We start from the raw sequence: 16,962 nt of genomic DNA on the forward strand, positions 1-16,962 counted from the left end.
TGTCACTTTTAATAGCATAGGATATATTAGTTTTATATGTTTATTTTAGTTTTATATGTTTATTTTATTAGCTGCAAATACCATCAGATGAAAAACTTGAGGAATTTTGGGTAGATTTTAATTTTGGGAGCCAGACCCTATCATTCTACATTGCTGGAGATGATGTAAGTTTTATTCCCTTTGTACTATTTTATATGTATGTATATGTATATATAAAATGTCCTAATTCAAACCCTATCAGTGTGGCTCAGTGTTGAGTGTCAACCCATGAACCAGGATGTGTCAATTTATTGAGGGTCAGATCACATGTCCAGGTTGCGGGCTCGATCCCAGTAGGAGAAATTCAATTTAACAATGTAGCCTTAGCCAGTTTGGCTTGGTGGATAGAGCATCAGCATGTGGACTGAAGGGTCCAGGATTCAATTTAGGTCAAGGGCATGTACCGAAGGCTCAATCCCTGGTCCTGGTCAGAGTGCATGTGGGAGGCAGTCAATCAATGTGTCTCTTTTACATCAGTGTCTCTCCCTCTCCCCACACCCCCTTCCCTTCCACTCTCTAAAAATCAATGGAAAAATATCCTCGGAAGAGGATCAACAAAACAAACAAAAAACCAATTTAGTAATATTGCTTTCATTGTATATTTTATAGCTATTTCAATATATTTCAGTGTTATCTGAGTGATTTCTATTAGTATGGTAATGTATCAAGCTAATCCTAACTAATAAAAGAGAAACATGGTAATTAACCGTAACTTCGCTACCCTTCCCATTGGCTAATCAGCGAGATATGCAAATTAACTGCCAACCAAGATGGCGGCCGGCAGCCAGGCAGCTGAGTGAACAGGAGGCTTGCTTGCTCCAGTGATGGAGGAAGCCAAGGTTCGCCGCCTGCCACTGCTGGCCTCTGAGCTTGCACTCTAAGAAACAGTGTTGCAATTATAGAAACTAAACAAACCCCAGAAACCTGCTTTCAACCAGCTGGCTTCGGAGCTGGAGCTGAAACAGTGTTTCAATTATAGAATCCAAACAAACCCAGATCAGCAGCCGAGGTCTCAGAGCTGGAGCCGAGCCTCAGAGCTAAAGCCGGCTCTCAGGTCCAGTGACAGCCATAGAAGGTAAATCCCAGAATAAAAAAAAAAGAAAAAAAGGAGAGGTTGGGAGCTTCAGTCTCCTGCCAGCCTGAAAATGGCCCTCAGCCCCTCAACCAGACCGCCCAGGCACCCCAGTGTGGACCCCCACCCTGAAGGGGGTGTGACCAGCTGCAAACAGCCATCATCCCCTCATGCAGGCTGGCCAGGCACCCAAGCGGGACCCCCACCGTGATCCGGGACACCCTTCAGGGCAAACCAGCCAGCCCCCAACAGTGCACCAGGCCTCTATCCTATATAGTAAAAGGGTAATATGCCTCCCAGCACCGGGATCAGCAGAGCTGCGAGGCCTCCTGGCCCCTGGAGCAGCATGACAGGGCAGCGCCCAAACCCCCTGATCGCCCTGCGGATCTGTGTGTGACAGGGGGCTGGGCCACAACCTCCCTATCCACCCTGCTCTGTTGGTGACAGGGGAAGGCACCCCAACCCCCTGAATGGCCCTGCTCTGTGTGTGACAGGATGTGGCGCCCCAACCCCTCCATGGGCCCTGCTGTGTGTGATGGGGTAGAGCCGCAACCTCCCCATCAGCCCTGCCCTGAGTGTGACGGGGGAGTGCCCAAACCCCCTGATCGGCCCTGCTCTGTGGGTGGCGGGGCGGCACCCCAACCCCCTGATCGTCCCTGCTCTGTGTGTGACAGGGGGTGGTGACCCAACTCCCCTATTGGCCCTACTCTGTGCATGACAGGGGGGAGCTCCCCAACCCCCTGATCGGCCCTGCTCTGTGCGTGACAGGGGGCAGCGCCACAACCTCTCCATCGACCCTGCCTTGAGTGTGACAGGGGGCAGTGCCCCAACCCCCCAATCAGCCCTACCCTGAGGGTGACTGGGGGTGGCATCCGCAACCTCCCGATCCCCCCTGCGCTGTGCATGACGGGGGTGGTGCCTCAACTCCCCAATTGGCCCTGCTCTGAGCCTGACCAGGGGCTGCACCTAGGGATTGGGCCTGCCTTCTGCCACCCAGGAGCGGGCCTAAGCCAGCAGGTCGTTATCTCCTGAGGGGTCCCAGACTGTGAGAGGGCACAAGTGGGGCTGAGGGACACCCCTCCCCCCGTCAGTGCACAAATTTTTGTGCACTGGGCCTCTAGTCTAATCTAATAAAAGAGAAACATGGTAATTAGTGTCACTCCGCTACCCTTCCCATTGGCTAATCCCCCTGTCACTCACAGAGTAGGGCCGAGATATGCAAATTAACTGGCAGCCAAGATGGTGGCCAGCAGCCAGGCAGCTGATGGGAACAGGGAGGCTTGCTTGCTTCAGTGACGGAGAACTCCAACGTTCCCCGCCTGACTTGCCAGCCTCTCAGCTGCAACTCTAAGCAACTATGTTGTGAATAAAGAAGCTAAAAAAACCCCAGAAACCTGCTTTACTCAGTGGAGCTTCAGCCAGCCGGACTGCAACATTGTATCAAATACAGACGGTAAACAAAGGCCAGAAACCTGTTTTCAGCAGCCGAGGCCTCAGAGCTAAAGCTGGCCCAGAATAAAAAAAATAAAAAAAGGAGCGGTTGGGAGCTTCAGTCCCAGCCTGAAAACAACCCTCAGCCCCTCACCCAGGTTGGCCAGGCACCCCAGTGGGGACCCCCACCCTGAAGGGTGTGTGACCAGCTGAAAACAGCCATCATCCCCTCACCCAGACTGGCCAGGCACCACAGTGGGGACCCCCACCCTGATTCAGGACACCCTTCAGGGCAAACCAGCCAGCCCCACCCATGTACCAGGCCTCTATTCTATATAGTAAAAGGGTAATATGCCTCCCAGCACCGGGATCAGTGTGACAGGGGGCAGCGCCCAAACCCCCTGATCGCCCTGCAGCTCTGTGTGTGACAGGGCAGGGCCCCAACCCCCCTGCCCCCCACGGACCCTGCTCTGTGTGTGATGGGGTAGAGCCATAACCTCCCCATTGGCCCTGCCCTGAGTGTGACAGGAGGCGGTGCCCCAACTCCCCTATCAGCCCTACTCTGTGAGTGACAGGGGGGAGCTCCTCAACTCCCTGATCAGCCCTGCTCTGTGCATGACAGGGTATGGAGGCCCAACCCCCCTGATGGGCCCTGCTCTGTGCGTGACGGGGTGGCGCCTCAACCTCCCCATCGACCCTGCCTTGAGTGTGACAGGGGGTGGTGCCCCAACCCCCCAATCGACCCTACCCTGAGCGTGACTGAGGGTGGCATCGCAACCTCCCAATCTGCCCTGCTCTGTGCATGACAGGGGAAGGCGCCCCAACTCCCCAATTGGCCCTGCTCTGAGCCCGACCAGGGGCTGCACCTAGGGATTGGGCCTGCCCTCTGCCACCCGGGAGCAGGCCTAAGCCAGCAGGTCGTTATCTCCCGAGGGGTCCCAGACTGCAAGAGGGCACAGGCCGGTCTGAGGGACCCCCCCCCTTCCCCCGAGTGCACAAATTTTTGTGCACCGGGCCTGTAGTCCTATATAATAAAAGCCTAATATGCTAAGTGTCTGGTCATCCAGTTAGCTGTTCAACCAATCAAAGCATAATATGCTAATGATGTGCTAAGGCCACTCAACCGCTCTCTATGTCATGCACTGACCACCACTGGGCAGACGCTCCAATTGGTAGGTTAGCTTTCTACTAGGGCCCGGCCAATCAGGATGGGCTGGACACACCCTGGAGCCCTCCCGCATCCCTCCCTGGCCCCGATTGTGTACCAGTGGGGGTCCCTCGGCCTGGCCTGCACCCTCTCGCAATCCGGGAGCCCGTGGGGGTTGTCGGGGAGCCGGTTTCGGCCTGATCCTACAGGCCAGGCCACGGAACCCCACTGGTGCATGGATTCGTGCACTGGGCTTCTAGTTAGAAATAAAACTATTTCTGATGATTTATTGCAACAGAAAAGAGAAATTAACACTAAATTTTTAACAGATTTTCAGAAATAAGTTACAGGTTAATGTCAGATAAAATTTACCATTCACATGAATAAAGTGAATTGAGTCTAGAAAAAAAACAGTTACTCAAATACAGAGGCACTCAGAAATAACATTAACAGATAATGACAAATGCTCTTATTCAGTCATATAATCTTCTGCTTGAAAATCGGCGTTAATTCTTATTGGTAGTATTTGGAAGTGAATTTTAGTTCTTTTCCTTCTGTGGTATATGGTAGCTATGTTTAAAACCTCCAACCAGGCAGTATATTTTCTACTGACTTCTTTTTAACCTGAGGAAAACTCTTGAGCCTTTGTTTCCAAATAGCTGCTCCTTAATATTTGATACTTTGGGATACTTTAGCTCAAACTGTATTATCACTTTGCCAAAATCTGAGCAAAGAGTTGATCTGTATGTACTAATCTAATTGTGGCATCTGATATTATAATGAAGCATTAGTCCTTTTAGTTGATCTCTTGTAAAATCCTGCTTTTTCTTCCAGTTCAACTCTTAAAAATGAACATTAATCAAATGCCTCTTAGGACTTCCACATACCTTTGTTTCTTTTTATTTTGTACTACTTCTTAGACTGCTTGATTAAAATGGAGTTCCAAATACTAGCACTGTTTCTAAGAGGTGCTCTGACAGTTTTCATTAGTTTATTTATTCCTGCTGGATTTGTAGGAATATTTTGTTTATTTTTATAGATTTCAGAGAGGAAGGGAGAGAGAGAGAAAAAGAGAAACATCAATGATGAGAGAGAATCATTGATTGGCTTCCTCCTGCACACCCCCCACTGGGGATCGAGCTAGCAACCCTGGCGTGTGCCCTGACCAGGAATCGAACCATGACCTCCTGGTTCATAGGTTGATGCTCAACCACTGAGCCACGCCGGGCAGGCTATAGGAATATTTTTAACTGGATTTTCTTCAGAAACTGAACTTCAGTTTTGGGAGAAGAGGACAGAATCATATTGATGTAGTTCCTGCCTTCATTCAGCTCGGTTTATTGGATGATTTAGACAAAATAAGCAATATAGTATTAAACATGATTGGGATAGCATAAAATGCATTTATAAGTATTTAATGCCTGTTATGTTCCAGACAGTGATCTGGAGATGCTAGGAAATTCTTTTTCCCCAAAATAGAGTATTTGGAATCCTCTCTCCTTTGGATTTCTATAGTAATAGTACATTATCCCTGTATTCTCTCTTACTAGAAGCCATTCTACATGAGCAGCTGCTTAGAACCGTTTTTTTGCTTCTTTACCATGGTATAGATCAGTGATGGCGAACCTTTTGAGCTTGGCGTGTCAGCATTTTGAAAAACCCTAACTTAACTCTGGTGCTGTGTCACACATAGAAATTTTTTTATCTTTGCAACCATAGTAAAACAAAGATTCATAGGTTTGCCATCACTGGTATAGATGGTCTTTATGATCTGACCTCTGGCTATTGCTCTGACAGCTCAAACTGTTCTTTATGCTTACTATGTTCCAGCTGCATCTTACTTTTTTCTGGTCCTCTAATACAGATTATGCCCATTTTAGGTCTTTCTGCTTGCTGGCTCTTCTGCTTAGAAACCTCCTCCAGATCTTTGTATCTTAGTTCCTTCCCATTTAGATTCCAGCACAAAGCTCACCTCCTTGTAGAGGTATTCTCTAATAACTCAACCTAAAGTAACCTCCCAGCCACATCACAACACATTGTCCTGCTTTATTTTTTTTTTAGAAAGCTGTTTCTACTTAAAGTTACTGTGTTTATTGTTTCTTTGTTTGTTGTCTGCTTTCTCCCCATTGAATGTAAGATTCATGAAATTGAGAACACAACTTTCTCATTTATAGCTATCCATATTTATTATAAGAATAAATAAATAGAATATTCAAAAAACTGAAAGATACATAGTATGGTTAGTGCAAAGGAGACTGGAAATAATAAGGCAGTGTGAAGCCAAATGATTAAAAGTAGGAGGTAACGGAGAAAACCAAGATGGTGGCATAGGTAAACACTGGAAATTGCTGCTTAGCACAACCACTTCAAGAATACAACTAAAAGACGGAATGGACATCATCCAGAACCACAGGAAGGCTGGCTGAGTGGAAATTCTACAACTAGAAGGAAGGAGAAAAGCATACTGAGACTCAGAGGAGCTGCAGTGCGGAAGCAAAGTACAGAGGTATGGAGGCGCACCCGGAGAGGGCTGGCGGCTGAGGACACAGTTGTCTTTTTCAATTGGTAGGGAGTCTCAACCTCTGAGCTCTAGTTCCGGGCGAGTCTCTGGGGACCCAGACTCATATGGAAGAAACTGGACTGTCTGGCATCAGTCGGAACTCGAGGGCAGCTTTCTCTTGGAGGTTCTTGCATCGATTGCCCGGACACTGAGAAGCAGGGCCTCTGAGGGCAGCCATAGCTGCTTGCTCCGCACTGTTGATCCCCTGGGACCCCCGCCCTGCCCAAGCTGTGCGCCAGCTTTTGCATATGAAAGGCCTGGCCCTTTGCAATCTTAAAATTACCTAACAAACTTGCAGCTGGCCCAAGGCCCCACCGCAACTTGCATTGCTTCACAGCTGAGCTCCTGCTGGGTAGCCTCAGGCAGAGGCTAGGTTAGCACCTCCTTAGAGATCCAGGAGCCAGTGTGCCCGGTTGTCAGAGTGGGACCATCCAGACTGCAGCTCCTCAGATCCATAAAGGACACACTCAGGGGGGCAGACTCAGTGAGCACCAAAGCCCCACTGAAGCAAGTCTTGCCCCAGAAGAGTGTCTCCAGCTCAGAAGTTCTCCCACTGCAGACACAGCTGATTCTCACAGCCAATTGGCCTGGAGGTCAATTCCTCCCAATGATACCTAGAACAATCAAGGCTTAACTACAACAAGACTGTGCACAAAGCCCACAAGGGGGTGCACCAAGAGTGTCCACCTCAGGTAATTGTGGAGGCTGAGCCACTGGGCCCTATACGACACCTATCACAGAAAACCACTCTATCAACCCAGGGAAGCATAAAAAAATGCAGAGACAAACATGACACAAGTGACAGAAATGGAGGAAAGCAAACTACTGGGCATAGAGTTCAAAACCACACTTTTAAGGATTTTTCAAGAATTTTCTAGAAACTGCCGATAAACTTAATGAGACGTACAAGAAATTTAATGAGACCCTCGAGGTTGTGAAAAAGGACCAACTAGAAATTAAGCATACACTGACTGAAATAAAGAATATTATACAGACTCCCAACAGCAGACTAGAGGAGCGCAAGAATCAAGTCAACGATTTGAAATATGAAGAAGCAAAAAACACCCAACCAGAAAAGCAAAATGAAAAAAGAATCCAAAAATATGAAGATAGTGTAAGGAGCCTCTGGGACAACTTCAAGCGTACCAACATCAGAATTATAAGGGTGCCAGAAGAGAGAGGGCAAGATATTGAAAACCTATTTGAAGAAATAATGACAGAAAACTTCCCCCACCGGGTGAAAGAAATGGACTTACAAGTCCAGGAAGCGCAGAGAACCCCAAACCAAAGGAATCTAAAGAGGACCACACCAAGACACATAATAATTAAAATGCCAAGAGCAAAAGACAAAGAGAGAATCTTAAAAGCAGCAAGAGAAAGAAACTCAGTTACCTACAAGGGAGTACCCATACGACTGTCAGCTGATTTCTCAACAGAAACTTTGCAGGCCAGAAGGGAGTGGCAAGAAATATTCAAAGTGTTGAATGCCAAGAACCTACAACCAAGATTACTTTATCCAGCAAAGCTATCATTCAGAATTGAAGGTCAGATAAAGAGCTTCACAGATAAGGAAAAGCTAAAGGAGTTCATCACAACCAAACCAGGATTATATGAAATGCTGAAAGGGATTCTTTAAGAAGAGGAAGAAGAAAAAGGTAAAGATACAAATTATAAACAACAAATACACACCTATCAACAAGTGAATCTAAAAATCAAGTGAATAATCTGATGAACAGAATAAACTGGTGATTATAATAGAATCAGGGGCATAGAAATGGAGTGGAATGACTATTTTTGGGGGGAAGGGGTGTGGGGAATTTGGGAAGAGACTGGACAAAAATCGTGCACCTGTGGATGAGGACAGTGGGGGGTGGGGGTGAGGGCGGAGGGTGGGATGGGAACAGGGTGGAGGGGAGCTATGGGGGGAAAAAAGAGGAACAACTGTAATAATCTGAACAATAAAGATTTAATTTTTAAAAAAAAAGAAAAAAGAAGAAGATAAAGAATAAAAGTAGGAGGTAACATCCATTTAATGAACATTAGGAACTATGTGCCAGATATGTGCGAGGTGCTGAAGACCACATCATATAAAAGATTCGCCTACTGGGGACAATGGATTAAAAAGGGACAAGACCAGAAGCAGGTAGGGGATTTGCAATAATCCAGGTGAGAAATCATGGTGGCATGGTTTTAGAAAGTTACAGTGGTGATGGATGGAAACATAGATTCCAGAAAAACTTGAAAATAGATAGAATTGAGAAGACCTGGTGATTTGTTTGTGGTAAAAAGAGAAAGGATTAATAAAACTGGGGTTAACTGGATGGTTGGGGATGCTGTCACAGGAGGATGTTTTGTAGAGAAAAGATGATGAGTTCAGCTTTGAGCATTTTGATTTGGAGATACTTGTGGGATATTTAGCTGGGGATATCTGGTGGGCAGTTGCATATACTGGTCTGACATTCAGATAAGGGAACTGAGCCTTAGTAGAGATTTAGAAGCTATCTACATATAGCTGATAAATAAAATCATAGATTTAATGAATGCCTAGATAACGGAACTGTGAAAAACACAAATTTATACAAGGTAGGTAGAAGAGACTTTAGCCTGGAGGATACTTGAAGAATTAGTCAAAAGAGAATACAGTTAAAAGGTATGTTATGGAAGGCAAGGGATTAGTGTTTTCATGAGGAAATGATTCACACTGTAAAAAATGTTATCAATGAAAGCAGTTTCACTTAAGAGACAAGGATTTCGACATTCCTGGAAAGCTGAAATATAGAGGAAATAAGATATCAAGCTAAGGAAAAGAGCACAATAATAGCTCAAGTGTGATGTGGATTCAAGGGAGGGATTTTTGTTAGGTACTTTCTTTTAAGGATAAGAACTTTTTTAAGTTGATGACTGGGATGGCAGGTTAAATAAAACGTTAATGCCAAGAGGAAGAGAGTATAATGGAGGGAGAGTAGGGGGTGAAGATGAAATAAGATGGACACAATGTATTAGTAACTGTTGAAACTAGGTAAGCACATATTTTGCATTAGTTATATAATGATTTCTACTTTTTAAAAAGCTGCTTAAAATTTTCCATAATATAAAAAAAAATGTAAAGGAAGGCAGTGAACCATGTGCCCCCATATACAAGGAAGAGTCATTTTGAAGTTAGTAGATGATAACCAGTAGGTTCCGGCACAGAGTATGTCACTTGACATGGGCCTGGAAGGTAACATCTGTGTTTTACACACAGAGAAACAGAAAGCTGCTCAGAGCACTGGGCTTAGATGATTCCAACACTTTCCTCCTGACCCGGAGCTTTTGAGCTTTGGGAGAATTAGCACCTTAACTGAAGAGGGTTATAATGGTACTGTTGCCATCAGAGTATAGACTGGTTTCAATTAGGGAGAATTTCTGTAGAATGAGAGTGGTCCTTAAGTTAACTACAAAACTGCATCTATTTTTCTCACAGATTACTGGAAGGTTTTAGGATTCCATCTCTTAGGAATGGCATCCAATGTTCACTGACTTTTTTGTTAATTTAGTATTTTATTCAGTTATACACATTTTCTTTTTTAAATGTATTTTTATTGATATCAGAGAGGAAGGGAGAGAGAAAGAGATAGGAACATCAGTGATGAGAGCAAATCATTGATTGGCTGCCTCCTGCATGCCCCTTACTGGGGATCGAGCCAGCAATCCAGGCACGTGCCCTTAACTGGAATCAAACCTGGGACCCTTCAGTCCACAGCCCGATGCTCTATCCACTGAGCCAAACCAGCTAGGGCTATACACATTTTCAATGAAAGTACTTGAAGGGAAAATTATTTTAGGTTATTACTGTGCATTCAATGTTTAAATCTAAGGACAGTCAATAAGTGAAAATTGAGGAATGTGTATTTCACAAAACACTTCCAAGGAAGAAATGACAGGTTTTGATAACATTTTTGTTGTTGTTGTTAATCCTCACCTGAGGATATTTGTTTTTTTGTTGGTTTTTCAGAGACAGTGGAATGGAGGGGAGGAGGGGGAGAGAGAGAGAGAGACCTGGTAGTGAGAGAGACACATCAACTGGTTGCCTCTTGCCCATGGCCTGACCAGGACATGGAGCAAACCTGAAACTCAGGTACATGCCCTTGATCAGAAATGGAACCTGAGTCCCTTTGGTACATGGGCTGACACTGTAACCACTGAACCACACCAGCCAGGGCAAGATTTGGTGATTTTTTAAAAGGTATCTTCAAATAAATATTAATGAACAGTCACTTTTTTATGTCAAGAGTCAGACACCATAAAATTAATACCATTAATTTCCTGTTAAGAGTGAAACAAATAAATGTGACATGTATAATGTATTATTCAGTCAATAGATGGAGCAAGAAACATGTTATATCAACTGGTTACTTAGTAATAAATAACCATTATTGGTTGTATAACTGAAAAATTGTGATTATAGAAGCTTTAAAGCAGGAATAAAGTATTTGTTTATAGTTAAAACCTGTTTTTAAATTTTAAGGATCGTCAGTGGGAAGCAGTCACTGTGCCTGAGGAAGAAGTACAAATATACTACATTAAAGGTATTAGTCTTATTTTCTGATTCTCTTCTTGACTCATCATATGGAGTACAAGTTGAATGCTGTCTGAGAAAACTAAATAGGTTAATAAAAGCAAAGTCAACATTTTCATTATGTTCACCTTCATAAATTTGATGGTTACTTTCCCCCCTCCCATAATCTCCCAGCTCCCTCCTGTACTTATTTCCTTCTCTGTCTAGTCTACAGTCCATGAACAGTCACTTTCTTGTTAATATGTTCAGGAGTCTTGCCCTTCCATAGTATTTTTTCAATTAGATCCAAACAACTGGAACTGCATAATCCTGGTGGACAAAAGCAGACAGTTTGGCAGACTGGCACCACTGCAGGTTCAGATATCAAGACCTGTTAATCATTGAAATTAGCATGGGGTAGAGCAGCAGTCACCATCCAGTGGTCTGTGGACCACTGGTGGTCCATAAGGTCTGAAAAGTTGGCAACTGCTGGTTTAAGGAAACCTTTGGAGCAGTGGTCGCCAACTGGTGGTCCATGAAGTCCAAAAGTTTGGTGACCACTGGGGTAAAACATCATGACAGTTCTTATTTGTATTTTCCTAATGACCAGTGGTATTGAGCACTTTCTCATATGCTTAGTGGCCATTCATGTGTCTTCCTTTGTGAAGTATTTATTTAAATATTTAAACATTTTGTCCATTTTTTACTGGACTGCCTTCTTTTACTACATTTTTGAGTTCTTACATATACTAGATACCAATTCTTTGACAGATATATGTTCCATGAGTATTTTTCTCCCAGTCTATCTCTTACTTATTTTCTTAATGGTCATTATGAAATGGCCCTATTTTGCCTATGGTAATATTATTTGCTCTGTAATCTACTTTATGTGACATTAATATACCCTTATAGCTTTTCATTGGTTAGTTATAGCAAGGCATATATTTTCTTTTATTTTTAACTTATTCATTTGTGTGTGTGTGTGTGTGTGTGTGTGTGTATGTATGTATGTGTGTTTACGTATATATAATGAATTTCTTGTAGGCGTCATATATTGGCTCTTGTTTTTTAAATGTAATTTGTAATTTTTAAATGTAATTATTGATATACTTTAAATTTACCATCTAGCTCTTGTAAAATCTTGTCATTCCACCTGCCATGTTTCTATTTTTCTCTCTTTTTCTTCCTTTGTGTTAATTAATTTTACATGCTTTTACTGTATCTCTTCTGTTGGCTTTATACTTCTTTTCTTAGTGGTTGATTTAGGGTTTATTTGATACATCTTTAACCTAATAGTGTGTATGTTCAAGTAATATTATACCCCTTTATGTAGAGTATAAGAACCTTATAACACAATATACTTCCAAAATAGCATAGAATGTTTGCTCACTCAATTTCTCTTTTTTTTTTGCAATAATAAAAAAAAGTATAATATAAAATTGACCATCTTGGCCATTTTTAAGTGTATAGTTCAGAATAGTAAGTATATTTACATTGTTGTGAAATAGATCTCCAGAACTTTTGTCATCTTGCAAAATTGAAAGTCTGTATCCATTAAACAACTCCACTTTCACCCCTTCACCTAGCCAGTGATAACCACCGTTCCATGTTTTATTTGTATGAATTTGACTTTTAAGTGTAATTAATTAATATTCATCTCTAAAACCTGAAAACTTAATGTTGAAACTCATGACTCCCCCTAATAACCCCCACCTCCCCTCCTCCCCCGCCCCCCCCCCCCCCCCCCCCCGCAAAACACACACACAAAAAACAACCACTGGCACTGTTTGAGTTAGAAAATGTTGCAACTATCTTCAAACAATTAATAATTCTTAGTTCTATCAAAGGACATTACTGTGGAAGTTTCATGACTGTATAGTTGCAAAAGCAAGTAAGACATTTTCAGCTGGGTAGCCTCATAAAAATCAGAATATTCTAGATTGCAAGATAGTGACCGGCAAGAAGGTAGGGAGGGAGAGTGTGCGAGAGAGTGAGGGAGTGATAGAGGAGTGTGTGGACATGTGTGGTGTTTGTGTGTGTGTGAGCTAGGGACAGTTAGATCCTGCAGGTCTTCCAGGGTACTGCCAAACCAGGCAGTCTTAGGCAGCGAAACCCTGCTGCCACCACAGACACTCCAGGGGCAGCCAGCACGGGCACAGAGACCACGCCATCTTGAAAAACAGAATTGCTTGAGACTAGTATCCTAGCCTCACCACAACCCAATCTGGTCTCAGACACAAACCAGGACCCTACAGCCACTGGGGACAAAGACCTGCAACCACAGCTGCAGACCCACAGATACCAAGAATCCAGATATCCTGGCTCCAGATTTCTGTGAGTCACAGAACCCAACCCCCTCCCCACAGGCCCGCTACAGCGGCATAGGAACTGCTAGACCCACTCTGTGCAAGGAGGCCTCCTGCCCACACAGGGCAGCTATACTACCTGAATTTGAGCCTGGGCGCACAGACACTGGGAGGCTGTTTCCTGCAGCGCGCACTTGCGCGACCAGACCCCACGCCAACACAGGGAGGCTGCGCTACCTGAATTTGAGCCTGAATGCACAGACATAGGGAAGCTGTTTCCCACAGTGTGCACTTGCGTGACCAGACCCCACACCCACACAGGGCAGCTGTGCCACCTGACTTTGATTCTGGGCAAGCGCACATGGAATTCTGTTTCCCACAGCACAGGAGTGGACCTCCCGCCAACACAGGGAGGCTGTGCTACCCAGTCCCCCAAGCAGACCGGGGACCCTGATTCTCCACGTGAGAGGCAGCACTGAGTACCAGTGACTTGACTCTGTTTCTCATCGTACACACATGGGATCCCTGATTCCCAGCGCACGCACACTAAGAGCCAGTGACTCCAATTCTCAGCGCATGCACACACGGACCCTGATTCTTGGCACAAGGCCCCACCAAGCAACAGAGACTCTGATACTCGATTCTTGGTGCGGGCACAGGGGGACTCTGACTCCTGGCATGCGCTAGGGGACTCTGATTTTTGGCACACACCAGTGGAGCTCTTGATTCTAGGTGTGTGCACAAAGCCACACAGAGCACTGGTGACTCTGATCCTGGGTGAGCATGGCTCCCACCGACCCATGGTAGCCACATGTCTTGGTGTCGGAGTTCTTCAGTGACATTCGTGTGGCACGAAGCTCCCACTGCACATGGCCCAGGCCCCCACAACTAGTCATTTGAACTTTCTGGTGATAGCTAGAATGGGGAGACAACAAAACAATCCCCAGAGGAAAGAAAAAGAGAAATCACCAAGGAAGAAAATAAGTGAAACAGAGGCATGCAACATGACAGGAAAAGAATTCTGAGTAATGGTCATACAGTTGTTCATAAACCTGATGGATGAGAAAATCAATAACCTATGCAAAAATCAGAAAGAAATCAAAAGTGATATAGCTACAATCAAAAACGCTATGTAAGGTTTCAACAGTACACTAGAAGAAGCAGAGGACTGAATTAGTGAGTTAGAAGATAAGGTAGAGAAACAAGCCCAAGCTGGACAGCAACTGGAGAAAAAAATTAGAAAGCAGGAAGAGAGCCTATGGGAGCTTTGGGACAACTTGAAACAAAGAAACATACGTATAATAGGGCTACCAGAAGGACAAGAAGAACAGCAAGGATTAGAAAATCTATTTGAAGAAATAATGACAGAAAACTTCCCTGATATGGGGAAGAAAAAGCTTACATAAGTACAGAGTCCCAAGCCAGATGAATCCCAAAAGACCCACACCAAGACACGTCATAATTACAATGTCAAATGTTAACGACAAAGAGAGAATCTTAAAGTCTGCAAGAGAGAGACAGAGAGTTACGTACAAAGGATCCCTCATCAGATTATCAAATGATTTCTCAACAAACACATCAAGCTAGAAGGGAATGGGATGAAGTATACAAAGTGATGCAAAGCAAAGGACTGAATCCAAGAATACTCTATCCAGCAAGACTGTCAATCAAAATTGAGGGGGAAATCAGGAGCTTCACAGACAAAAAAGAAAAAAAAGCTAAGGGAGTTTATCACTACCAAGCCAGCAATGCAAGAAATGCTAAAGGGAATGCTGTAAAAAGAAGAAATAGAAAGAGAGGAAGTAACACAGACATAAAGTACAGAAATGGCTACAAACAAGTACCTATCAATAATAACATTAAACATAAATGGATTAAATGCCCCAATCAAAAGACATCAGGTGACTGAATGGATAAGAAAACATGACTCATATATATGCTGTTTATAGGAGACCACCTCAGAACAAGGGACTCACACAGACTGAAAGTGAAGGGATGGAAAAATATCTATCAGACAAATGGAAATAAAAAAAAAAACCACCTGAGGTAGCAATACTTTTATCTGACAATAGACGTCAAAGTGAAGACCATAATAAGACACAAGAAAGGCCACTTCATAATTTTAAAGGGATCAATACACCAAGAGGATATACTCTGGTAAACATTTATGCACCCAATGCAGGAGCTCCCAAATACATTAAAACACTTCTGGAAGATATCAGGGGAAAGATTGACAGCAATGCAATCATAGTAGGAGACTTTATTACCCCATTAACATCACTGGATAAATCCTCTAAACAAAAAAATTAGCAAAGAAACATCAATCCTGAGAGGAAACTAAGATGGCGGCATAGATAAACACCGGGAAATTGCTGCCTCCCACAACAATTGAAAATTACTTCAAAAACACAAAACTGACATCATCCAGAACTTCAGGAAGGCTGGCTGAGTATAAATTCTACAACTAGAAGGAAAGAAAAGCACACTGAGAGCCAGAGGAGCTGCGGAGGTGGAGTGAGGAGGTACGGGGGCCCGCGCGCGCGGAAAGGGTCTGGCACCTGAGGACGCGGCTGTCTTTTTGAATCCCGAGGGAGACACAAGCTCCCGATGGCTCTGAAATCCGGTTCCGGGAAGTCTCTGGGGACCCAGAACTCATACGGGGAGGAACTGGTCTGTCTGGCAGCGGGCGATCTTGAGGGCGGCTTTCCCTCAGAGGTGCTTGCAGCCATTGCCGAGACACTGGGACTCGCGACTCCTTAGGGCGGGGCTGAGGCTCCGCCATAGCTGCTTGCTCCGCCCTTTGATTCTTTGAGACCCTGCCCCACCCAGGCTTCGGCAGAGGCTTTTGCATATGAATGCCCCGGCCATTTGCAACCTGTAATGACCTAACTGCAGCCTGGCCAGATAGACCCAGAGCTTCCAAGAGAAGGCCCAAGGCCCCACAGCGGCTTGCATTGCTACACAGCTGAGCAGCATCAGGGCACTTCCAAACTCCAAAAAAAGGAAGGGGAATCTGCAGTTCTCTTCGTAGTTCCTGCTGTGTAACCTCAGGCAGAGGCTAAATTAGCACCTCCTTAGATCCAAGAGCCACTGTAACCAGTGGTCAGAGGGGGACCATCCAGATCACAATTCCTCAGATCCATAAGGGACACACTCAGGGTGCAGTCTCAGTGAGCATCAAAGCCCCACTGAAGCAAGTCTTGCCCCAGAAGAGTGTCTCCAGCACAGAAGTTCTCCCACTGCAGACACAGCTGATTCTCACTGCCAATTGGCCTGGAGGTCAATTCCTCCCAGTGATCCTACAACAACCAAGGCATAGCTACAACAAGACTGTGCACAAAGCCCACAAGGGGGTGCACCAAGAGTGTCCACCTCAGGTAACTGGGGAGGCTGAGCCACTGGGCCCTACAGGACACCTAGCACACAAAGCCACTCTATCAACACAGGGAAGCAGCCAAAATGCGGAGACAAAGAAACAGGTCACAAATGGCAGAAACGGAGGAAAGCAAATGACTGGATATAGAGTTCAAGGCCACGTTTATAAGGTTTTTCAAGAATTTTATGGAAACCGCCGATAAATTTAATGAGTCCCTCAATAAGTATAGTGAGACCATGGAGGACATGAAAAAGGACCAACTAGAAATTAAGCATACACTGACTGAAATAAAGAATAATTTACAGAGATCCAACAGCAGACAAGAGGATCCCAAGAATCAAGTCAAAGATTTGAAATACAAAGAAACAAAAAATACCCAACCGAAAAAGAAAAAAGAAAAGAGATTCCAAAAATATGAAGATAGTGTAAGGAGCCTCTGGGACAACTTCAAGCGTACCAACATCAGAATTATAGGGGTACCAGAAGAAGAGAGA

At 44.5% G+C, this 16,962-nt stretch overlaps 1 protein-coding gene across 3 annotated transcripts in view; it reads left to right on the plus strand.

Moving 5' to 3' along the window:
* Positions 1–16,962, plus strand: part of SYCP2 (synaptonemal complex protein 2) — a 105,963-nt gene that overhangs the window by 12,841 nt on the left and 76,160 nt on the right. For all 3 annotated transcript variants that reach the window (XM_059705172.1, XM_059705170.1, XM_059705171.1), the window contains 2 exons: positions 72–164; positions 10,757–10,817. In XM_059705172.1, the coding sequence (XP_059561155.1) occupies positions 72–164; positions 10,757–10,817 (154 nt within the window). The remainder of the gene's footprint in view (positions 1–71; positions 165–10,756; positions 10,818–16,962) is intronic.

The sequence above is a fragment of the Myotis daubentonii genome, chromosome 8 (genome assembly GCF_963259705.1).
Source record: "Myotis daubentonii chromosome 8, mMyoDau2.1, whole genome shotgun sequence".
NCBI classification, from domain to species: domain Eukaryota; kingdom Metazoa; phylum Chordata; class Mammalia; order Chiroptera; family Vespertilionidae; genus Myotis; species Myotis daubentonii.